This window comes from Urocampus carinirostris, chromosome 7 (assembly GCF_059441175.1).
Source record: "Urocampus carinirostris isolate Australia breed hairy pipefish chromosome 7, RoL_Ucar_1.0, whole genome shotgun sequence".
Taxonomy (NCBI): Eukaryota; Metazoa; Chordata; class Actinopteri; order Syngnathiformes; family Syngnathidae; genus Urocampus; species Urocampus carinirostris.
Genome location: NC_142355.1, coordinates 18,873,143 through 18,899,363, shown reverse-complemented (window position 1 = coordinate 18,899,363; position 26,221 = coordinate 18,873,143). Strand labels below are relative to the sequence as shown.

Sequence of the window (26,221 nt, the reverse complement as noted above, 5' to 3'; positions counted from 1 at the left end):
TCTTGATTTTTTGTTGAAATTTAAGTGTGTAATATTTGATCACTAGATGGGACTTTGGTCTACTACGAACACCAGTGACCAGTGCCACAGCACATAGATAGATAGATAGATAGATAGATAGATAGATACTTTGTTCATCCCCGAAGGGAAATTCACATTTCCAGCAGCATCCCTGAGCTGAGAACAATCGAGAACAATCGAAAATAACTCTAGGTATGGATTTCACTATGGAAAAATACAAATTTCTCGACCTATGAAATGTCCATTGTTATAATAGTTTATTTTTTGCTAAGTATTCAAATCAAAAGTTTTTTTTTTTACTTAGTAAGTTTTTTTGTACCACTAAATACAATACACTGTCCCTTTTAACAAATTACACGGCTGCATATACTGTGCATATTTTGAGAAATCGTTTGATTTTAAACCCTGACACAATGCTGGGAGCAGCACAAGAGAAGAATGATCCACAATGACCTGCAGTAATAAGTTGTGTCTGTGATGTCAAAGCGAGGCGTGACTTGCAAAGTACCCACTGTAGCTGTATTTGCCGATCACCATTTATCAACCAGAGAACATTGAGAAAACCCATCGGCCTACTGATGGTATTGTACTTAAAATAAAATTGTTAAATGCTATATGGGGGGAAATAGCAACTGGGTGTCCTTGCTGACGTTTACAGAATCTTTAGCTCCTTTAATAGATATAAAAATCTGCCAGCGAAGCTCTTGTATTTAGGTCATGACTTTTAAATCACTAAAGGTACAGTATTTCTTGTTTGGCGTCTATTAATTTGTAAAAAAAAAAAATACCCGTAATTATTTAAAATATAGTTCAATAAAAGAAAAATATATATTATCTATGATGTAAATGTTCATATTTTAAACACTCTTAGGTCAAGAAATTTGGATTAATTTTATTTAATACGAGGCTCACCTAAAAAGAGCTGACATAATTGTCTGCCATCTTGCTGCTATGGATACCAGGAAAACCAAAAACTTTGAGGAAGTATGGGTTGGCCCTTTTGAGTCTCTGGCCCAGTGTTTTTCAACCCTATTTGAAACAAGGTACACTTTTATTTATAAAAAAGTCCCGAGGCACACCGTCCGGCAAAAATGTTTGAAAATGAAGTTATGTCAAATATTTCACTGTACTACCTCATAAGCAGATAATTAGTATATATAAAAAAAGAAAATAATACTTAAAAGAGAATGATGTGCTTTGTTTTTATTTTTTACAGTGCAATCTTAAACCACTTTGTTAAACAAATTAAGTCATTAAATGTACTGTGCTACCTCATGAGCAGATAATTAGTATATAAAAATATACTGCCACCTACTAATATGAATGACTATTACAGTTCCTTGTCTAAAGATAGCAAAGATACTGAATAATGGCCTGATTTTTTTTGAAAAATAAAATTGGGTAAATTCCACCGGCAAACTAGATAAGGTCTCACGGCACACTAGTTGAAAAACACTGTTCGAGTTCACTACACAACCACTAATATTACCAGGGTTGGGTAGGGTTACTTTAACTGGATTACTTTCAACTACTTTTGGATTACTCCAATACCAAATATGCTAAAAAAGACAAAATAAGCTAAATATGAATACAATTATGACTCACAACACGTGGTAAGCTTTCTCTCCTGGCTTTGATCTCCGGCAAAACTCACATAAAATGCGACAGAAACAAAATGAAAATAAATCCAAACAGCTTGCCAACATCATTTTTGCCGTTCCATGTATTCCGTTACTCCCTGCACAAAATTTAGTAATTTTATTCATATTCAGTTTTTTTTGTCTTTTATTTGCATATTTGGTATTGGAGTAATCCAAAAGTAATTGAAAGTAATCCAGTTAAAGTAACCCTACCCAACCCTGAATATTACACAATGTCCTATTTAATCAATCAGTTAGTGTTTGCTATTTTTTTTTACTTTCCAGTGTTTGAGGGTTTCCCGAGTTAAACTGGTGGCAGCAGTAGCTCAGGAGGTAGAGCGATCGTTTTAGGATTAAGGGATCCCAGTTCGAATCCCGGCTTGTCCGTGTTACATGCCGAAGTGTCCTTGGGTAAGACACTTAACCCCCAATACCCCCAATAAGCAGGTTAGCGCCTTACATGGCTGCACAGATCACGGCCGCTATTGGGAAATGTAAAGCGCTTTGGGAAGTCATTGACTTGAAAAGCGCTATATAAATGCAGATTATTTCATTTAATTTCATTTCATTTGGTGAAAATGAATTCCATTTGTTTAACAAATGCACAGTTGACAAATGCTCATTGAAGTAAAAACAACGAGGAAAGAAATCCCTCAATAATTGTTTTATAATCAACTGTTACATCCCTGAATCACAATCACAAAGTCGGGTTCAGATCAGGGGATGATGTAATTGTGGCTTGTGTAATCCGTTGAGACATTTTAAGGGCAAAACAATTAAAAGTGACTTGACAATTCCATTGTAAGCCCCCTAAAAGCCTTTTAATTTTCTTCCCCGGCCCCCATGAGGATGTTTCTTTTCCTACCATGCGTCCCCGATCTAAAATGAGTTCGAATCCCCTGCTCTAAAGGAATCCGTGTGAATAAAAATGGAATAACGTGAATAAACTCAAATTAGATATAAGGTGAAAATACATAATTGATTATCCTTTTCAAACAGAGTTGAAACCTTTTGCGAAAACCGGATTCCTTTACAGTTAGAAATTAGAATCAGGCAAAGTTCCATTTTCCAAAACGTTTACCACGCAAAACTGTAATACTGTTCATGTACACTCCATTTGGTATTCCCACTCCAAGATGGCGGCTACTTTGACGTGCTGCGACCGCACACGACGCGCATGCGTAAACAAAGTTAGAGCTGAATTTCACGGTTGTGTGACGTATAATCTCGCCTAACAAGTATTTTACCAGTTACGTTACACTTTTTTCCCTCTAACGTTCGATCCTTTTCTTTTTTTATGTATTTGTACGCTTTTGGCTGCTTTTCCACTTAAGCGTATAGTGAATTTTCGAACTTTGCTGACACCTGTGACGCGTCATTTTCTACATTTGGATTTATTCGACGCTTCTATTTTCTGTCAACGTGCGTGATTTTTAAAATTATATTGCCTGGCGAGTATGCGTGGTTCCTTCCGAAAAGAGAATTGAATTAGGGGCATTAAATGACCAGTATATGTTGAGTCAATTGGATACTCGCTGGAGGTACTTCAATCCGGATTCAGGTAAAAGTCCCTTTTTTAGGAACCTTCAACGTTTTAGTTTTCAAATTTAATCCTTCAATAACGTGTTTTATACTCCCCGTTTATTTTTTTAATCTATCAATTGTTTTTTCAACTGTACGCCTTGAATTTGTTTTGATATTGCCAAAATTGTGTTATACAATTCAGTTTTGTGTACCATGATTTAGTGACTTCACAGTTTTTTTCACTTTGGGGGAAAAACTTACGGGTAAAGTGGGATAATAGAAATACTCGGTTTAAAAAATGGATTCGGTGTCCCCGTAAAAGAAAAGTAATAATAAATACAGGAGTGTTTTTCGACCTGTTGTGCCGAGAATTGTCTCCCCGCCGAAAATTACTCCCCAAGCCTGCACAAAATTTAGTAATTTTATTCATATTTAGTTTCTTTTGTCTTTTATTAGCATATTTGGTATTGGAGTAATCCAAAAGTAACTGAAAGTAATCCAGTTAAAGTAACCCTACCCAACCCTGAGTAGAATACAATTTATACGTTACGTCTCATTTGATGATAACGAGAAATCATAAACTATCGTCTCCTGTTTTATTCATTCGTTCATTCAGTCATTATCTGCACCGCTTCTCCACAGTAGGGTCGCGGGGGTGCTGGAGCCCATCCCAGCCATCTTCGGGCAGTGGGCAGGGGACACCCTGAACTGGTTGCCAGCCAGTCGCAGGGCACACAGGGAGAGACAACTAACTCGCTCATCCACAGCTAGGGACAATTTGGACCAGGCAATTAACCTGACATGCATGTTTTTGGAATCTGGGAGGAAACCCACGCAAGTACAGGGAGAACATATAAACTCCACACAGCAAGGTTCGTTCTCTCCTGTTTTATCTGTTGATAATTTGACAGTTTATTTCAGCGTAATAAGCGTAATGATAGCTCATATAACATTTGCAATACAAGTGATATTGTGAAGAAAGGTCAAAATGAACATGCTACTTGCTCAAATGTGCATGAGCGTTTTAATACATTCCCAGCAAGTGGTTTAATGACATTTTCGCTAAGTGGTTTATATACAATGTGCAATACTGTTCTACTACATTCCCAACAAATGCGAGACGAAATGGTTTTAGTGACATCTTCGCTATTACAGTCCTAAAAAGAGAGATTTTTGTTTTAGTGGACACAGACCGATTGACGTGCACGCGCTCCCGCTAGGGGAGGGATAATTTCTAGTGTCCTGCAGAAAATTGTTCCCTTCAATTTACCCATTAAAAAATGAAAATACTGTATGTTTTCTAACTTTTAAAGGGACAGTGTGTATTATTTAGTGCCTCCTTGTGGTAAAAAAAAACTTAATTCATCCAAAAAAAACAATATTGATTAAAATAATAAGCAAAAATACATTCACTATCATAAATGTGTTTTTTTTTTTTATAATGAAAGAAAGAAAAAAATAATACATTGTATTTCGAAGCAATAATGTAAAACAAGAGTAGAACAAACAAGTAATAAATAGCCAATAAAACACACTAAAGTTAAAGGGGCGGTGTGTGACCCAGATAGTCAAGAAAAGGGAAGTCTGAAGAGGTGTATCGTGAGTCCGGATTTGAAAGTAGACAGGGTCGCAAAATTTTGTAGGTCAGGCGGCAATGAGTTCCAGAACTGGGGGGCAGAGCGGCTGAAAGCTCTGCTCCCCTTGGAGCTGAGACGGGAAGGGGGTATAGTGAGAAGGAAGGAGGAAGATGATCAGAGGATGCGGGATGCTCCTTAGCATAGCGTAATCAGACATTTTTCGGGGGGTGCTCACGTAGAATAGGCTCAATATGATGAAAAATGTTAGATATATATTTTTTCAATCAAAATAAAACGGAAATTTAAACAATGCAGCGTCAGAAATACTTCTCTCCCTTGAAATGGTTCATTCCCTTTATATTTTAGCAACACTTTCGATATTAATTTTGTAGTTTTACTCTTGTTTTTTCAGTATTTTTGTAGAATTTCTTAAGTCACATTCTTGTAGTATTTCTGTATTTTTTGTTCCATTACTGATTATAGTATTTTTGCAGTATTTCTGAAATGTTATCTTTGTAGTATTACTGTAGTTGTATGTTTTATAGTATTTCTGTCGTAGTATTTATGTGGCTGTACACTGCAGTGTTTTTTTGTAGTGTTCCTGTAGAAGTATTTCTGAAGTATTTCCATTTTAGTTTCTTTGTAGTATTTCTTAAGTGTTTCTATTATTACCGTCATTGTATTTTTTGTATTTCTATTGTAATACAGTGGGACCTCGCTACTTCGCGCTTCGACGTTCGCGGGTTCAGAGCTTCGCGGGCCTAAAAAATAATAATAATTAAATAAAATAATATATTATTATTTCATTTAAAAAAAATATATATATATTTTGTTTAAGCATTTTTGAAGGGGCGTCGCTACTTCGTGGTTCCACGTTCGTGGGTTCAGAGCTTCGCAGGTCTAAAATAATAATAATAATAGAATAAAATAATAAAAAAAAAAAAAAATTACGCATTTCTGAAGGGGCGTTGCTACTTTGTGGTTCCATGTTGGCGGGTTCGGGGCTTTGCAGGTCAAAAAAAACATAAAAATAGAATAAAATAATTTTTAAAAAAAAGTTTTTTTTTTTTTTTTTTTTTTTTTTTTGAGGTGTGTCGCTACTTCGCGGATTTTCACTTATCACGGGTGCTTTTGGTCCCCATTAACCACGATAACCGAGGTCCCACTCTACTTCTGTGATAGTATTTTTGTACCATATTACTGTAGTAGTATTTTTTGTATTATGTCCAATTTTCTATAGTATTTTTTTTCTTAGCAGAATGAAGACAAATAATATATTATGTCCCTGTTTTCAAGCACTTAATCTGATATTTAGTTTAGTATTTGTGTAGTATTTCTGCTGTAATATTTTTGTTGCAGACACACAATCACAATATCTTCGGGCAGTGGGCAGGGGACACCCTGAACTGGTTGCCAGCCAATCGCAGGGCACATAGAGACAGACAACTCACTCGCTCATTCACACCTAGGGACAATTTGGACCGGCCAATTAGCCTGACATTAATGTTTTTGGAATGTGGGAGGAAACCGGAGTGCCCGAAAGAATCCACGCAAGCACGGGGAGAACATGCGCACTCCACACAGGAAGGTTCAATCTCATTACCTCAGAACTGTGCCATATATATATAAATTGTTATTATTATTATTATTTGGAATACCAGTCATTCTTTGCAAAGGGACGAGCTATTTCATGGACTAATGCAGTGGTTTCGGTATTGATTATTACTCAACATTCCGTACAGTCTGAAAAAATGTCGTGTATCAAACATAATTTTTTGAAAAATAAACATCTGGATTTCAGAAATAAAGTAAGCCCTACTACTTATTGCTACATATGGTGAATATGTAGTGATAAACTCGCAAAACAGGCTTTGGAAAAATGTCTACAAACCACAAATACAATCATGCATTGTCATCCTCATTGTTTGTAGCCAATGCATATTTGCAAATTAAAATGGACATGTATCACACTTCCTTTTTGTGTCCAACAACACCACAAGATGGAAGGAGCTTATTGAAGAAAAACGTTCTCACTGATTGCTAAAGACATTTAACATAATGGTGAGCTGAATAAGAAAAAAAACATTCGGTAGTTTTCATCAGGGTTGGAATTTACCATTTGTTTAAATAATCTGTATTTTTGGGAGGGGTAATGATAAAATCAAACTGGACCAAAAGAAGGATATTTTTGACTAAGTAGTGCAAAAAATGCACAACATAATTTATGATGATTAGGCCTACAGCATAAACTGACAGAATGTTATTGTCAGCTGTTTTTTTTGTGAGTTGCAAAGATATTTTGGGCACTTCGCAGTCTTGTCAACAGATAAAGGAGTGTCAGATTTGAACCGTCAACATTCCTGGCCTGCCACGCTTCTCGCAGTCTGACTTGTACACTTTTTCTGGCAGAAAATAGTTTGTTGTTATGGATCGACCATTTTGACAGCAAAAGCACAGGAACAATGCTTTCCAGACTGCATGTATATTAAAGGGACAATGTGTAATGTTTAGTGCCTTCTTGTGGTACAAAAAAACTCTATTCAGTAAAATACAAGATTTTAATACTACGCAAAAATACATTAACTGTCTTGGTAATGTTAATTTTTATAAAAAAAATATAGGTAGAGAAATATAGATTTCTTTTACAGAGTGGAATCCCCACTGAGGTCGCTGCCATGTTTGTCCGGCATCCTGCTGTAGCGCTGTGCCGTGTATCACTAGCCCTCGCTTGTACCAGACTATACAGTGCCATTTAGTGGTCAAATATTACACACTGGGGCTTTAAAAGTACTTCTAATTAGGTGCATTCTGGGGTTCCATCATATTGCAAAAGTAATTGGCATTGCAATACATAGATTAGCATATGGAATCCTTATGCATTTTTTCCATTGAAATTAATGTGAAATACCATATAACCTGTGTAGATGCTATTCTCATCATTCATTATCTTCCATAGATTGCTTGATTGTACTGAGACTTAAACACATGCTTTGTTTTTCACACAATGCCAAAAACAAGTTATTTCCTTAAAGCAGGGGTCTGAAACTCATGGCCACTGCCTTAATATGAATGTCCATTATGAGTGCTCCCCAAATGAATGATAGATTCGTGTATTTCTGATTGATTCATTTATTCACCTAATATTTTTTTCAAATCTTACATTGTGTCGAATATTTTTATAAATACAATTATATTAATAATATATATCATTTGTCTTGCGTAAAACCTAATTTGGCCCAATCTCACCTAGTCCGTAGATCTGGCAGCAATATTTTAGTTATTTAAAAGACGTGTCTAAAACAGTATTTTCTTTTGTGGTAATTTTTCTGGTGACGTTGAATAGTAATATGTTTTGAACGGTTATTTTTTCAACTATGAAGGCCCGTCTTAGGACATAACTCGATGAGAAGTAGCATTAGTAAATTGATTTTACCGTAATGTACCGCCCACGTTTGTTGTGTGTGTGTTTGTGTAATGGAACTATCAGCACTAATGTACAGTACATTCCAGAATTGCTATTAAAATTCTTTCCCACATGTTTCCGACGCCAGGCTTTGTAGAGGAGCAGGTTTGAACTTATAATAGCAAAAATTAGCAGTGATTCACCTGTGCGATTTAGACACACTTGTTTTTATTTTTAACAATATCATTAAAAAGAATTATCATGATTTACTATTCATAATATGTATGAAGGATTTTCAACCTGTAGTTTTAAAGGCCTGGCAGGTTGCATGAATTTTCTTTTCCCTCCTTTGATGCCAACATATATAGTTATTATAAGCCAGCGTTTTTCAGTATGCCTTGAAATCTTCTCTAGTGTGCCGCAGAAAATTGCTAAATTTTACCGGTCGAATTTTCAGTATATTTGCTTTCGGACAAGGATAAGCAGAGTGAGTGTAACATTCATTCATATCAAAGGGTGGCAGCAGGTTACTGTATTTTCTTTTATTTCATGTACTAATTATCTGCTGTTTGAGAGTTCACTTCAGAAAATAATAAAACAATCTAATAAAAAATCTTGCACATAATTCTGCTGTTATTATTTTTAAATGTGTTTTACTAAAAAAAAGTTCCACTGGCAGATATTTTGTGATATTTTTAAAATCATATTTTTTTTTAATGAAGTTTTAATTTTAAAATGAAATAAAAGCCCACCCCCAAAAACTCCAAACAGGTAAAACAGAAGTTCGACATTATGTGTCGCACATAAAAAAAACATAGTTTTGTTATTATTCTCGAAAGAAACAAGTTAAACTCCAAGAATACTTTTATAAAGTTAGAACACATTTTTGTTTGATGAAGTTGTTGAGATTGCACCGCGCTGTAAAAAATAAAAATAAAAACTAACCAAATTAAGTGATTTTTTTAAACTTTAATTTGAAAACAAAGTGAGAATATAGAAAAACATGTTTTCCCCTCTGGCAGATATGTTTTACTCCTTTTAAGAAGTATTTTTGTTATTTTTCTAGAATTTGTTTTTAATATAGTAAAACTTGTTAAAGATATCGTGATATCCCAAATTATACCAAAATTATTAATCAAAATAAATAACCTGTACAACCTATTTATTGCACTGCAAATATAAATAAAATTAATTAGATCAAGTGAAAATTGTCCTCATTGTTTTGCTAATTTATATTATTGTTTGCACATTTTACAGAATTTTTTTTTTTTTTAAAAACTGCTTCACCGGCAGATTATTTATGCTTCTTTTAAGTATTGTATTTGCGATTTTTCTACAACTTGTAAAACAGATTAAAAATATTGTAAAATCCAAAACCCCAGGAAAAAAAATAACCAAAAATGAATGGGTTTGCCATGGTCAAATTCTTTGTTTTTTTGCTACTTTTTTCCTTTTTTCTTTTCTTTGTTTTTGTTATATGTTTGTCTTGCTGTCGGTCACCCCTCTCGAGGGATATGACCAGGGTAGATAGATAGATAGACCTCCCAAGCCACCGTGAACACAAATGATAAGAATAGTGTATACTGTGTATATAGGCATCTTCATACTTGAAGCTTTTAAAAAAAACACATTAACAAGGTGCTGAAAATTAACTAGGAAAGGTTTTCAATGACTGCGTGCCTCAAGATTTTTTGGGGATGAAAAAAAGTGTACCTTGGCTCAAGAAAGGTTGAGAAACACTGATATGAGGTGCAGATGGGAAGAAGTCATTCACTTATATTTAGTAAATTGCAGCCAGACCTTAATTTAAGGTAAACGTCGGGTGAGTTAAATAGCCATACAGAAATTTGTGCCACTTTTTTTTGTCTGACGCTTTCCTACAATAGGGCTGAACGCTATAAAATGATAGTGTGCTTAATTTTACATTTTATAATGATCTGCAACCTTGCAACCTCAGTGGGAGTGTTTAAATCTAGGCTTAAAACACACTTCTATTCTATAGCCTATGAAGGACCTATATTATATGTCGACAATATCTGTGTATTATTTGTTATTGCAACATCCATTGCAGCCTGGTCATCCTGGAAGGGGGATTACCTTATGTGCGTCCCTTCTCAAGGTTTCTCCATTTTCCTCATGTTGAGGTTTTTGAGTTTTTCCTTGCCCTCATGGAAGTTTTAGATCAGGGGATTGTGTAATATTAGTCTGTAGTGTGTAGAGCCCTTTGAGACTCCTTGTGCTAAAAACATGACTGGACTTGACTTGACGCTGTGTGGGTTTTAATCTTGTACAAAATGCCAATCTTGCGATTGTTTGTTTAGGTGTGTGAAGCAGATGAAATGTTTGGAGGCAGAAGACGTCACCTGTGAGGGGGTTTGTAAAGTCTCAACATGGCAAAGGTAAAACAACAACCTAAACTATTTGTGTCTGTTTTTCAGATGCATTTAAACTTATGGCAATAATATTAACAATAAAGTCATGTATTTGATTTCCATTAGACTCCATGGCCCCAAGGCACAGTCTGTGTAGGCAAATTCAGCTTTAAAGGCTCACTTGAGCACCATCTCCCCTTCAGGGAAGGAGATAGATTGACAATTGTTGCGGCTACCGAGGTAAGACTTTATTTTGTTTCGTGTGTTCTTGCCCGTTGTATCCTCATTGGTTTCAAATACACCACATGTGTCAAATGTGGCCCACCACATTACTTTATGTGGCCTGTGGGACAATGCTGAGAGAAGCACAAGAGAAAAATCAGCTTCGAAATTAATTCCATTGTTGTTTTGCTTGTTTTTAACAAATGCACAGTTGATAAACATTACAAAAGATTAAATAGTAGTAGCACGAGATATCAAACAATAAAAACGTCAAAGTTCAAAGTGTTCTTGAGATGCAGTATAGTATGTATACACACGACCTAGGAAGAGGAAGCCGAAATTCTTCTTCAGAGGTGGATGCTGGGGGACATCACACAGCCTCACCACATGCCCGTAGCAGCGGAAAGAAGCACTTTAGTAATGTCCTGTACTCGGAAAAAGGTGCACATAATACAAAATCTAACTTACACCAATGTCCGGATATTTTTCGACATCCCGAAAAAAATGTTCGTATCTACCGTTTTGCGTAATTCGAATGGTCGTAGGTAGGGGAGCGTCTGTACTGATTGTATTAATAACATTCATAAAATAATTTGAAAATTCAGCTACAGTGGAACCTCGGTTTTCGAACGCCTCTCAGTTCGAACAAATTGGAGTCCGACCAAAAATTTCCAGAAATTCTTGCTTCGCTGTTCGGTCAAAAAATCGGAGTTCGAACGCCGGTAATGCGTGAGTGCGTACTTTGCTGAGCGGCGTACGGGTGTAGATCGCTCTTTTCGTGACCAACTGTTGTCGCGTGCGGACGTGCTTCGTTTTGCTTTTGCTTTTAATATAGGTGTACCAAGTGTTTTAGGCCCTAAATATGCCTCCGAAGAAAGTCAGTGCAAGCAGCAAAGTTGCTACAGGTGAAAAAAGAAAAGTAGTGCGTACAACTATTGCACTTAAGAAAGAAATAATAGACAAATATGAAGGAGGTGTGCGAGTGTCTGATCTTGCTAGGGAATACCCCACCGTCCACCTGCGCCTTCTGCTGGCCACCACAAAGGTAAGAAATCCAATGCACAATTCCTTTCTTTCATTTTTTATTTTTTATTTTTACACGTTTCATGTTAGCGTAATCTTTCGTACGGAAGATATAATATAACCATTAATATATTTTTAATTTTATATTTCCACGATGCAACAGTCTGACCTGCCTCCTCTGAATGTCACATCAGTATTTGAACATTTGCATGAATGACTTTTTGTCTTCCAGAATCCAGAGTGGTATATCGCTGAAAATGACGCCGGATTCAAAGGAAGAGTTCCCACTAGCCGCATTGAGGAATATCGCCGTCCTGCAGCATTGACGGAAAATTGCAGTCAGCTTAATCTGATGCCGTGGGTGCCCTTATTACATTTGCTCCCGTAAACTAAAGTTTGTTGATGCATTATAAAGCATAGAATTGTTTTTCATGGCAGATGGTTCCACGGCAAAATATCAAGGGCACAGGCTGAACGCTTGCTCTCCCCTCCTGAGAAGGGCCTGTTCTTGGTTAGAGAGAGTAGCAACCACCCAGGGGACTACACGCTGTGTTTAAGCACCGACCACAAAGTGGAGCACTACCACATTATGTACAGCAACGGAAAATTGACCATTGATGAGGAATCTTTTTTTGACAACCTCATCCAGCTGGTCGAGGTAGGACCTGGAATGAGCTTCTTCTTGTGCTATTGTCTGCTTTTGTTCTTTAGACTTTGTTCAGCATCCAGTGACTGCCATTGGAAACTTAAAAACTCCCAAACTAAAAAGACATCAATACAATTCTGAATTAATACAATAAATACATAATTTGATAAATACAAAAAAATCTAATCCATATGATCTAAATCTAATCTAATTTTAAACTACGGTACTCTATAAATCCCTATTTGTGTGTCTGTGTGTGTGGTTAGGTGTTTGTATGTGCCCTATAGGCTCAGAAACGGTTAAACAGATTTTTGTTCAAATCTACACAGTTGTACTTAAGTGTCTTTAGCTAGGTTTTGTGTCAAGGCACCCTCAGAAGATTCCAACAAAATTGATAGACATCTGCTTTCGTGTGGTCTGTGGGGTCTCTAGCTCCTTCTGGCTGGCAAATTGAGTACTGCAGCTCTTGACCACCGACCACTCCAAGCAGTAAAAGGCAATCTTCTATCAGCACAGAAACACCGGGCCATTTAGCCTGTAGATAAAGAAATAAGAAATAAGACGAGATAAAATGTCAAAATTCATTTTAGAATGGATACAATTCAAAAGCCACAAAAAAGTCTCTACACTCACATTCATTTATTTCATTTTGAAAATGCTGTCAGTGTGAGGTGTCTCTGTATTATGTTACTCTGAAATGAGCCAACACGACCATTTTTCTTCTCGTTTTTTTGCCCAGCCTTTTGTGAGGATTTTGGGTTTGATGGTTGACAAATATGTCAGCGCCCTCTAGGGTGAGGGTCACATTTTTCTAAATAAATGCAAATTTTCAACCCATGAGTATTTAACGTTCACATGATATTTGTAAATGTGCCTATAAAATATATATATGTTTTTTTTAATGATTTTTTTTTCCACTATGAGGCATTAAATACTACACACTGACCCTTTAAAACTGCCTTTCATAAGTCTAAACGACTTCCACAAAGAGTTCTGAAATTTGGCCTGATTGTAATCGGAATTTGTAACCGGATTATCTTGTTGCACGATTACATCACACGGGTTCTTGTAAACATGAAGGTTCATAATTTCCTGTATGTGAATTCTTGGCTCTCACAAACAGGCTAAGTTTTAGAGACTGAGGCAAAGTCTGAGATGCTGAGAGAAAGGCTAAGAAACTTGGGCAAAGTCTAAGAGACTTACATATGGGCCAACCAATTGGCCAATAATTCAACCAATGAGCGTACAATAATTTCTACACCATTTATATATATTTTACATGCCACATTTCACGCTGAAAATAATGTAAAGTAAATGTGAGTGCAGAGCCTTTAAAATTATGAATTTATCCTATTATACATTTATTTATTTTTTTCCACGTTTATTTTTTATATTTTCAATCTCATTTTTCACTCTTTCATTTGCAATATTATCTATTTTAAGTTGCTGTTTTGGGGATCATTTATAATTACTGATTTGTATTTCATTTCTGAACTAAATTCAATATCCGTTTTTAGTTTCATTTTTTACTTAGATATTTTATCGATTTACTGGTATGTATTTACTTTTTGTATTTCTTGTCCTTTAAGTAGAAAAAAGAGTCAGAGAATGAATTTGTTGACAGTGATATTATTCCCCCTCAGATAGTTACAATTCTATATCCCACATACAGAATTCAGTTTAAATTGAAAATGGGTTCTACTCATTTTGCTTCATCTGTATTGTGAATAACTTTTGCTGTTGCTCATTTCCTGTTTTTAATATGTAGAAAGCAGTTTTTCATAATTATTATGCACTAAAAGTTACATAAGCACTAACTTCTTCGTTCAAATATGTCTTTTCCAATTTGCAAAGGTTTCGTTTTACTTGTATTTACCAGGACAGCTATATCTCTAGCTGTATAGTGTAGTACAGGGGTCGGGAACCTATGGCTCCCGAGCCATATGTGGCTCATTTCAAGAGTACATATGCAGTATTTTGTGACATTTTTTGCACCTTTGAAAAACAAATGAAAAAATGAAAGTAACAATGAGCTTTAACTATTCCAAGTAATTGCGAGAGGAATTTTAAAGTGGTATAAGTGTTCGATATTGGACACAGGCTCTGGCATTATTCTCATTTCATTAATTTCATCAAAGCATCATCAACGTCACTCAGGTAAATAAAAGCGCTGAAAAACAAGATTTTGTCTGGAAAACTGTAGTGCAAAATGTGCCCTTTATATTGGACCGAACCATTTATATTACCAGTGTCACATTGGGTGTGTATGTACCTTACTCTGTTAATGACAAATAAGAATTGGAACAATTTGGATTAAATTTAAATGAGCAAAATGTAACCTCTGAGTCATATGTAGGTTCCTGACCCCTTGCCTAAGAGTGCAAGGAAGAATACAAACTACAGCGACTCAAAGTGACAAAAAAAAAAAAAAAAAAGCACAGTTTTACTCCTTCATTTTTTTTCCAAGCCTTTTTAAGGGTTTTGGGTACCCGTAGCAGCTAAATGGCAAAAATCATGTCCACTACCTTTAGGTGACACTTTTGTTAAATAAAACAGATGTGAATTACTTCACCTTTGACTATTTCTAAAAATGCGTGTTTGGATCACAGTTCATGTATTTTTGCTTTTTGTTTGAATCAATATTGTTTTCTTTAATGAATTGCAGACTAAATTGCTTTACCAGCTCAGTAGCCTAGATGGTAAGGCGCCCGCTTTGAGACTGGGAGGTCGGTGGTTCGCGCCCCGGCCGAGTCATTCCTAAGACTTAAAAAGTGGTCGGCGGCGCCCTCTGTTGGCTGCGGCTGCATCGGCTCGCTACAACGGGTCAGGTGCAATCGACATTTCGTTCTGTGTACATTGTTACACAGAATGACAATACAAGGAAATTATTATTATTATTATTATTATTATTTAAATCATATTCATTCGGTTCAGAATTTTAATCGGTTGTGACTGATTTGACCAGCAGGTGATGCTTACAGTTTCCCACACAAATCACTTTGAAACCTCATATTGTGTCTAGCATTTATCATAAAGTAAGCAATACTGTAAACATATAGTATTTTTAGCTTTAAATTTTTGCAGTCCATTGGTATGGGTAATGATTGATCAGTCCAGGTGTAAAATAACACAGGCACACAAATGAATAATGCACGTGGCTTGATTCTTAAAAAAACTATGTTTTATTTACAAGGTAATTGAAACAAGCAAAATATTAAAGCAAATTGTTGACTCAAGCACTCGTGGTGTTAGACAGAGGGGGATACATTTTGTAACAGGTTAACAGTACTGATTAACGCGGTTTTAAGATGATCAACTCATTTAAATGATCAGGAATTATTTTCATAGTGTCCCAACATGGAATATTTGCTCAAACCCCCAAAGACAGGTTATCCTTTCCTGTGGACCTCTGAGTACAAAGCGGGCTCCTTGGTAAAGGGTTGTGTGGAAGGCAGCACATGGCCTCTCAGGAAGCCGAAGAAAACTAGTTCTTATCCTGTTTGGCAGAGGATCTTGAGGCTGTTTCCACCCAGACGACAGAAACCAGGACAACCACGGGCTCTCCAAGCCTCGTGGCTCTTGGATGTTAAGGCCCCAAACCTAGGCCTGCACTGAATCATGGCCTTATTTTTTGCACGGTCCGAGGGGGCAAAGGCCAATCAATCCCTGCCCCCCGCCTCTAAGCTCCCTTTTCAGAAAAGGGCGCGTGACACAAGAGCGCGAAAAGGAGCCTCTCTCAAAGGCTAGATAATGTCACTGTCACTGGAGGCGGGTCCTATGACCAGTGAGTTCCTTTTGATGCTGTTTAAAATAACGTTCTCCAATTGGTTGATAATAATTATTATAATAAATACAATTGTTGATAATAGGCAGAATTTCATCCGAACACACAATGAAATAAATCTTCTATCTTGAAACGTGACACGTATGCAAATCAGTAATCTTTTGATCACAAATTAACAGTCCGGGAGTTCAAAACTGGATTATACAGCTGGAGAGTCTGTTCAATTCCTGTGAATGAATGCAATGTTTGTCTTTCGAGGTGTTGGCAGAGTCAGTGGTTGGAAAAGGGTAAGGGAAAATAGATTTGTGGCAGTGTAGTTCCTCTAGAGCAGGGGTCAGCAACCTTTTCGGTGAGGGGTGCCACTTTCAAATTTCCTCGTGAATCAGAGTTCCACACTAAGATTAATGACTCGCACAACATTTGTTTTAATATCCAACTGAGCTGTAATTTTACACCAGTCCAAATATACAACATGGATATACATTTTAATCGTATAACTCAGTGTTTTTCAACACTTTTTGAACCAAGGTACACTTTTATTTATAAAAAATGTTCCGAGGCACACCGTCCATCAAAATTTTTTGAAAATAAAGTTATGTCAAATATTTCACCGTACTACCTCAAAACAGATAATTAGTACATAAAAAGAACAAAGTAATTCTTAAAATAAAAAAGAATAATGTTTTAAACAAATTAAGTTATTAAATGTACTGTGCTACCTCAAAAGCAAATAATTAGTACATAAAAAGTATATAAAAAACTACTGCCACCTACTGATATGGATAACTAATACAGTTCCTCATCTGATGATTGCAAAAATACTGAATAATGGTCTGATTTTTTGGAAAGATAAAATTGTGCAAATTCCAGCGGCACACTAGACAAGTTCTCACGGCACACTAGTGTGCCCCAGCATACTGGTTGAAAAACACTGGTATAATTGACCAATATATACACATATTCTTGTTCATCAATCAACTAAAAAATGAATGTGAATAACAAGTGGAAAGCCCTGTAGCCATCCATGACTTCAACCTTTTGCCACAAGAATTAACCAGAATCAACCATTCTTCATCAACAATGAACTACAATCAAAAAACAAGTGCTATGGACAGCTACCATACCATTCGTCAATGATATCTTTTTGCAGAAAATATCAAAACTTGAAATAACAGCAGCAAAGCAGAAGGCATGTGCACGCATGCACGCACTCACATGCTTCTTTAAAATATTCGCCATCAGTAAATGGTTTTCTGTGCTTTGCCTTTCAGTGAGCAATGGCGGTTTTAATAGTGACAAAGAACTTCAGGGTCTGCGTTTGTTAGCCGTACCTGGACACTGCGCGTTTTAATGTCTCCTCCTTGTCGGACTCATCCTTGAATTCATGTTCATGTTTCGTCTCGTAATGACGTGTTACACTTGCTGTGCGAGGTACAACGCTCTTGAAGCATAATGCACAAAACAGCATGGTCATTTTTTGCACAAAGCCTCATTTGTCTGTCCACGCTGGCTGGAAAAAATGAGATGTTTTCGCTGGAGGAGCCGTCATGATTTGTTCATTTATCGCGCGCGTGTGTTTCGTTGGCTGGGTTAAAACACGGATCTCTCCTCTTCTGCGAGGCGCGGTGCAGACACGCACTCACACAGGAAGAAGAGGAGGGGCGCAACCGCAAACACGGCGTGCAACTGAAAATGTCTAAATCTCAGATAAAAATTGGCATTTTTAAAAAATACAATCATTATTAGTTTGCCGTGCGCTCGCGTGCCACTGGTTAACCCCTCGCGAGACACTGCTGGCACGCGTGTCATAGGTTGCCGACCCCTGCTCTACAGAATTAAGTTGTTTTTACAACTAGAATGGGCTAAATAATACAAACTGTCCCTTTAAATACTCATGCATATGTTTGTTTTGTTTTTATGTGTGAATAAATTATTAGAGGAATTAATATTGTGTTACACCTTCTAACCAATAATCAACAACGTTTGTACAGCACTACAAAAAAAGTTCAGATGTGTTGTGCACTCAACTCATCAATCCAAAGTTGGAGAAGGAAACTGTGGCTACACAAAATGAGTTTGTGAGCGGTAAGTCGTACTTGCTTGCTTGAATGTTCACACAAAGACTGCACAAAGTGAACTTCTTCACCAACAGGAGGTTGGGTGATGGACAGAAAGGCTCTCAAGCTACTAAAGACCATCGGAGAGGGAGAGTTTGGAGGCATGTTCCCATTTACTTTTGTTTACTTCAAATACGTACATTGCTTTCATTCTTCTGCATGACTTATCGTCCGCTTCATTTCAAACGAGAGCACACTGTTCAATGTTAACTGAGATAGTCGTGTTTGCAGAAGTCATGCTGGCCAAATACAAAGATTCCGAAGTTGCTGTGAAGATCCTTAAAAATAGTGTGACTGCACAGGCCTTCATCGCAGAGGTATCTGTCATGACGTAAGTAATGCGGCGGCAGAGTGTGAGTGAGGGTTCCTTTAACAGGGTTCCCACGGATCCTTGAAAAGCCTTAAAACGCATTGAATTCATTATTCCACAAATAAGGCCTCAATTTTCATTAGAATGTCTTAAATCAATTTCCGAAAGTCTTAGAAATGTGAACACAATAATAAGATTTTTATTTGTTTGAACTAAAAAGATTTTATAACATTAATCTTTTTTTCTTTAACAATTCGCCGATTTACTTTCGTGGTAACATAGCGTGACCACAATAACAGAACAATCAATACGGTGATTTGGTTTCAGTCGGGCCTTTCAGAGAAGACACATATTTTAGGTCTACCCACAATACACATAGCAACTCCGGACAGAGAAGTTTACCATGTTAAACAGTAAATTTAATTTAAAAAAAATTGTCAACTTGGTCTTAAATTTGATTTCAAATGGCATAAAAAAGTCTTAAAAAGTCTTGAATTCAACTTGCTTTAGCTGTAGGAACCTTGTATAAGAAACCCTAAAAAATCGGGTTACCCCGCATTTGGTTTGGAAACTGTTGTAATATTGAAAACATGAGTTAGCCCAGGTTTGGCAATAAAATCTTGAAACTGCCCTTTTCTCTTTTCTTAAAGGAAATTAAGTCACATTAACTTGGTGAAGCTGCTCGGAGTGATTTCCGAAGCCGACGGCAGTTTGCTCATTATTACTGAGTACATGGGAAAGGTCGGTGTTGGACTCATCAGTCTTCAGCCTCTTTGATAAGTAACTTAAATATGTGTTGTGCTTTTTCAGGGTACCTTGGTAGACTATCTGCGTTCCAGAGGACGGACAGTACTCTCCAGTGTTGCCCTTCTTAATTTTGCACTGTGCGTACATCGCACATCCCCAGTTCACAAATGTATTACAGGTCAAATGTATTTAGGCTATTGACATTTAGTCAGGAGAGGCAGTGAGGTTGTACGTCACCTGTCACCATGAAAATATAAAATTAAAAAAAGTGAATTATTGTATTCATTTAGTTTATTTATGGTTCTCTCTAATTTAACTTAAAAAAATTGTTGGATTTTTTTTTAACCTTAATTTCACATTTCACATTATATTATGATTATTATTAATACAACTAGTACGTTAAATATGGTGAAATGACATCTGACCCCTTTAGTGTTACCTGTGGTGTTCCGCAGGGTTCAGTACTTGGCCCCCTTCTTTTCAGCATTTACATGCTTCCATGAGGTGATATTATTCGCAAGTATAATATCAGTTTTCATTACTACGCAGATGACACTCAACTATATCTTCCGATGGAGGAATCTGCCACACTAATTTGTGGAAATTTGGAGGCCTGCCTCACTGAGATAAAAGAATGGATGTCACTCAACCTCTTGCTCCTTAACCCTGAAAAGACCGAGATGCTAGTTATTGGTCCATCTAAATGTTCTCAAAAACTGCTCTGAACATTGACAAATGTAAAATCACCCAGAGTGACTCAGTTAAAAATTTCGGTGTCATATTTGACCCCGATCTGTCCTTTCAAATACACGTGAAGAATATTACTAGAACAGCTTTCTTCCATCTTCGCAACATTGCTAAAATTCGTCCTATGCTGTCTCAGTCAGACGCGGAGATTATAATTCACGCGTTTGTTACTTCCCGTCTCGATTATTGTAATGCACTACTCTGCGGTCTCCCAAAGTCCAAAATCAAGAGCCTTCAGCTGTTACAAAATGCTGCAGCGAGGCTTTTAACAAAGACAAGAAAGTTTGATCACATTACCCCGATTTTAGCTAACCTGAATTTGCTCTCTGTTAGCTTAAGATGTGATTTTAAGGTTCGTTGGTATTATACAAAATCATGCATATACTTGCTCCCTCATATCTTTCAGATTTAATTCCCCCCTATGTTCCGGTCCGGAGCCTTCGCTCTGAAAACGCTGGTCTACTAGTGATCCCAAGAGCCAAGAAGAGATCCGCAGGTTCGAGAGCTATTTCCATCCAGTCCCCGGTGCTGTGGAATGCTCTTCCCCCTGAGATTCGATCTGCAACTTCAGTGGAAATGTTTAAATCTAAGCTTAAAATACACTTCTACTCTATAGCATATGAATAATCTATACTTTATGTTGATAATATGTGTATAATTTGCCCTCGTGTTGGTTTTAGATGAGGGGATAGTGTCATAATAATGTAACTGTAATAACAGTTTGCAATAGTCTTTGATCTGTGCAGCCCTTTCATCTTTGTGATTAAGGGCTATACAAATAAATATGACTTGACTTGACTTGACTATGTCACGTAAGTGCTTAGTGTATGTAGATATGGAGGGAGGCACAAAATTCTCTTGCCTCATGACAGAGAGCGATAGTGGGACCAAGTATGGACCAAATCCATTGCGCAGATCCTCCACATTGTGAAAGAAACAAAGAACTATGATGCGTGAATAATTTTTTTAAAAAGTCGTCGAAAAAAGCCCGGCTTGAACTTGAATGTAATGATTGATATTTTGGGCTCCACCTGACCTGAATAGCGGGCCGGGCTTTTACCCCTAGGTGAACCTCATCTTATATAAAATAGATACACATTTCTTGACCCACTATTATTTAAAAAAATGCACGTTTATTTTATGGCTCATGTCATTTTGCGTATTATTCAAATAATACTGTTATTTTAATATGGAACGGATGGGTTACTTTAACCACTAGTAGGCGCTAAATAATACTGAATCTCCTTTCAAGGTAAGACTGTAAAACATTTATTCCATGCTACAAATGATGAATAAGAAGTAGGTTCATTGATTTGTAAATCTGAGTGTGCCTCACCAGGCACAAACCTCATTGCACGTCACTGTCACAGTTGCCCATTGCCCTCACTTTGCCCCGCCCGTTTGGCGCCAGCTGCGGATCGTTGCCTGATTGGCTTCCCTCCTATTCAAACTCAGTGCTCTCATTGACTCCTTGTCAGTCCTTCAACGAAGCTCATCACTTGCAAGACTTGTGTTTTGACTCCGTCCGGTTTCCTGCTCGTGTATCCAGTATCCGGTATCGATCCCACCTGTCTCATCCTGTCCGGTATCTTGCTCCCGTATCCGGTATTGATCCCGTCTGTCTCCTCCTGTCCGGTATATTGCTCCAGTCTCCAGTATCCGATATCGATCTAGTCTGTCTCCTCCTGTCTGGTATCTTGCTCCAGTCTTCGGTATCCGGTATCGATCCCGTTTGTCTCACCCTCTCCGGTATCTTGCCCCAGTATCCGGTAGCGATCCTGTCTGTCCCGTCCGGTATCTACCCGTGTGTCCTGTATCGATCCCATCTGTTCTGTCCAGCCTCGATCTCGTCTGCCTCTGATTTCTCTGTCTAACTTCATCCGCCCAGCGATCGTCGCATCCCTGGCGTTTGTGTTCACGCGCATGACTGCCCCATTCCCGTAAAATAAAGCTTGTGTGTAAGCGTTACGCGTCTGGGTCTTCCGTCTGTGTGGTTTCTGACAGTCACTGATTTGGACCTAATGGTTTGGCCATATTAACCACATGTATTTTTGCCCTCGTTAATATAGCAAGATGAGTAATATTTGTTAAATTACTCTTCTTTCTGCAGGCATGTCTGCGAGGCCATGGTGTATTTGGAATCCAACAACTTTGTCCACCGAGACCTCGCCGCTCGTAACGTTCTCTTATCAGAGGAGCTTGTTGCCAAAGTCAGCGACTTTGGTTTAACCAAGAAGTTGTTTTCCCCCGAGGACACAAACAAGTTGCCAGTTAAGTGGACGTCCCCAGAGGCCCTTAAAGAAAAGGTGTGTTTTTTTTTTTAAAGTAAGATAACTTATCTTGTGTTTGTAAATTCTGAAAGTTGTCTCTTGCCGCAAAGAAATTCTCCACCAAATCAGATGTTTGGAGTTATGGCGTTTTGCTGTGGGAGATTTACTCATTTGGTCGAATGCCCTACCCCAAAACTGTAAGTATACAAAATCCAGCAACAGAACAACAACATTCTGACTCAAAAACTCCTATCAATTCCCTCCACCAACAAAACTCAGATTATTCCCATTTTATTTGCGTGAAGAACTTGTTTCTGTCTGTCTTATATATCCATCGAATAGCAATCTAAGGATGTGATAGCTCTTTTGGAACGGGGATACCGGATGCCTCCTCCGGACGGTTGTCCTCAACCTCTCTACGACATCATGTTCACCTGCTGGCACTCCGACCCCAACTTTCGACCAACTTTTGGAGGTTTGAAAGAGCTGCTGTTAAAAATCAGAAAACAGCTTCGGCAAATGGGCACATTGCTCTGAAAAAACAAGTTTTAACTTGAATTGTGGGAGGGGCTTCATCATTCGATGGCTTTCTAAATATTATGGTTGAGATATGTTTTCTCATTTTAAAGCCCTAATGACTTCTGCTTACTTTTTATCAAGAACGTTTCATCTGTTGGACATTTCTTTCTTTTTTGTTAACCTTTTTCATTTCGCGCCACATGATGTAAGATGACTCCACGAGCCAAAAAGCATATTAAACTTCACGGTGCTCTTTCACAGACTTCAATCAAGCGACATGCTGATCATGCATGCATCTCCGTTATCTGATACTGAGACTCAGGAAAAGCAAAAATGTTGTGATTGCTATAAACAACATTACAACACCCTTCAGGATATCCTGGGAGTCAGATTTGTCTCAGGATGGTTTTGCTATGATACAGTATATTTTCTTTGTCTTTATGTGAAATAAGTCATATTAATAATTTTTCCAGGGTTAAATGGGTATTTGGCATGCATTTATACTTATCACTTCTCTTGTGTACACAATGTAAAAAAAATCCGCAGTTTAGTGTGCCAGTTAATCGCAAAATCTAAAATTCGCTTTTTTGATGAAAACAAAACCCACCCTAAAAAAAAATCAAGCAATCCACATTGTATTGACAATGTTGACTGTTCTTTGGTTATTTATGGTGCATTAGTGCCATCTGTGGACAATTTCAGTAACAGCAGGTTTTACGTGTGGTTTAACATTGTCCAAGAACCACTTTCGACTTTGAAATGTCGCTCTTAAATGCAACTGAAAATCCTTACCTTTATCGATTCTAAAAAACTGATTTTCAATATTTGGCAGTTCTGAGACATGGATTCATAAAGTGTACCACATCCAAGGAAATCATTCATACATGTCAACATTTTAAAATAGTGGTAGATTTTATAACACGAAACACAATCCGTCTCCAGAATATTAAAAAAAAAAAAAAAACATTTGCTTGTTTAAATTCTGTCAATGGACAGAATTTCTAGGCGCAGCCTTGATGGGGGTGGAGTCCGGTTTGGGGGCCTCAGCATTGCGTCACTGCTTTTTGCAGATGACGTGGTGCTGTTAGCTTCCTCAGGCTGTGATCTTCAGCTCTTGCTGGAGCGATTCGCAGCTGAGTGTGAAGCGGCCGGATGAGGATCAGCACCTCTAAGTCCGAGACCATGGTACGCAGCTGGAAAAGGTTGGCATCCTCCCTCCGGGTCGGGGATGAGATCTTGCCCCAAGTTGAGGAGTTCAAGTATCTTGGGGTCTTGTTCACGAGTGAGGGTAGGATGGAACGGTAGCTCGACAGACGGGTCGGTGCAGCGTCTGCCGTCATTCGGACCCTGTACCGGTCCGTCATGGTGAAGAGGGAGCTGAGCTGAAAGGCAAAGCTCTCGATCTACCGGTCGATCTACGTTCCTACCCTCACCTATTGTCATGAACTTTGGGTTATGACCGAAAGAACACGATCCCGGATATAAGTGGCCGAAATGAGTTTCCTCTGCAGGGTGTCTGGGTTTTCCCTTAGAGATAAGGTGAGAAGCTCAGTCATCCGGGAGGGACTCTGTGTAGAGCCACTGCTCCTCCGCATTGAGAGGAGCCAGTTGAGGTGGCTCGGGCATCTGATAAGGATGCCTCCTGGACGCCTCCCTCGGGGGGTGTTCCGGGCATGTACCACCGGCAGGAGGTCCTGAGGGCGACCCAGGACACGCTGGAGAGACTATGTCTCTAGGCTGGCCTAGGAATGCCTCTGAATCTCATCGGATGAGCTGAAAGAATTGGCTGTGGATAGGGACGTCTGGGCTTCCCTTTTAAGGCTGCTGCCCCCACGACCCGACCCCGGATAAGCGGAAGATGATGTGTGGATGGATGGATGGATTTGCTTGTTTAAAACTGGAAGTGGTAAAGCTACCTAAACGGAAATGGAATGTAATCATTGCAGCGGTTTATTCACACACAAAGTCTGAGTTACATTTCAAGATAAAGCAGCCGTAAACTAAAATACAAGTCTCAAGTCAATATATATATATATTTTTAAATTTAATAACTGGTACATTTTTAATCGTTAGTTGTTCATAAGTGGAGAAAAGCGGTAGTCTAACTCATAAAGCGGTAATGTTGGTGAGTATGACAATTTCTTATTTTGTACTGTAAATTAGGAAGTTTGTTATATGCGCAAGTAACATTCCGATGTACAACCAAAATCAGTTCCGATGAAACATTCATAAACCCATTAGTGCGGCCACCTGCTGCTGCGACGGTATCTTGTTGCTGTACATAAGTTTAGAGGATTGTTTTCCCTGCTGGCTGCCAGAATTGACAGACGTGTTGCCAAGCTGCTACGTCCAGCAGTGCTGGTGTCACGAACACAGGGTGGTGCAGAAGCACATGTTAGTACTAGTTAAATGGACGTCCTTAATTACGATAGGGTTTGGTACACAGAAAGTCAGGCAGCAAGGCAACAGTGTCCAGAACACCAGAGGCAAACAAACATTATCTAATAGGTACGCGAAGGGTTTCGTGATCCAGTAAGTCCAAAGAGCAACGTCGAAATTCCAATAATTATCAGGGGGTATTCGTAATGGGGGAGTTCAGGAAGCGGTTTGGTACACTGAAGTTTACTATGACTGGGGTGCTTGGAACATGATGAGAAAGGAGACAAACTAGCAAGGAATTAAGGTAACAGTACTTAAAAGGGAAAAAGGAAGAGTTGAGATAAGAGGAAAAAACGTAGGAAAATCAAGACATGTCACAACAACAGTGAAAAGGAAAATAGAAACCGGAAGTGAGTGACATAGATATAATAAGCACCTTAACACCTGAAGGTAATAATGAGCATCTGCGTGAAAATAGAGCATCTGCTGGCCATGGTTGTTGATACGGTTGGGCATAAGTTGGACGTTACCTGTATATTTTTTAGTTCGAACATTTGTAGATAATAAAAAAGATCTGTGTTTAGCATTTAGTCCTCGATGTAAATGAGTTAAGATGAATGACATGTGGTATGTCCCAACAAAAAGTCATTTCCCCCTGGAGAAAAATGGAAATAATGTCAAGCCCCACATAAATTTTATATTCATGTCCATGATCTGTGTAACACAAAGTCAATGTGAAAGTGAATTTTTGTATTTTTCTTGTCATCTTACTGCTGGTGTTAAATGAACCGTGTGTGCATTTAAAAACAGACACAGTATTGTTTTAATAAAAAATAAAAACATTTAAATGTATCTTTACTTCAGCTACATAAATTCTCAAGGCACATTTATAATTCATATCGACCAAAACTGAGGTTGTG

General features: G+C 37.9%; 1 protein-coding gene across 1 annotated transcript; it reads left to right on the top strand.

The window, feature by feature from the left end:
* The first annotated feature begins 2,865 nt into the window (after positions 1 to 2,865).
* On the top strand, positions 2,866 to 26,143 carry LOC148362543 (tyrosine-protein kinase CSK-like). The gene is made up of 13 exons (XM_088339965.1): positions 2,866 to 3,222; positions 10,487 to 10,564; positions 10,664 to 10,777; positions 12,015 to 12,139; positions 12,221 to 12,440; positions 18,204 to 18,297; positions 18,365 to 18,430; positions 18,561 to 18,660; positions 19,290 to 19,380; positions 19,450 to 19,523; positions 22,244 to 22,439; positions 22,514 to 22,600; positions 22,746 to 26,143. Exons 2-13 carry the CDS (start codon positions 10,556 to 10,558, stop codon positions 22,938 to 22,940), a joined length of 1,371 nt encoding a protein of 456 aa, XP_088196091.1. The 5' UTR covers positions 2,866 to 3,222; positions 10,487 to 10,555; the 3' UTR covers positions 22,941 to 26,143.
* The last annotated feature ends 78 nt before the right edge of the window (positions 26,144 to 26,221 follow it).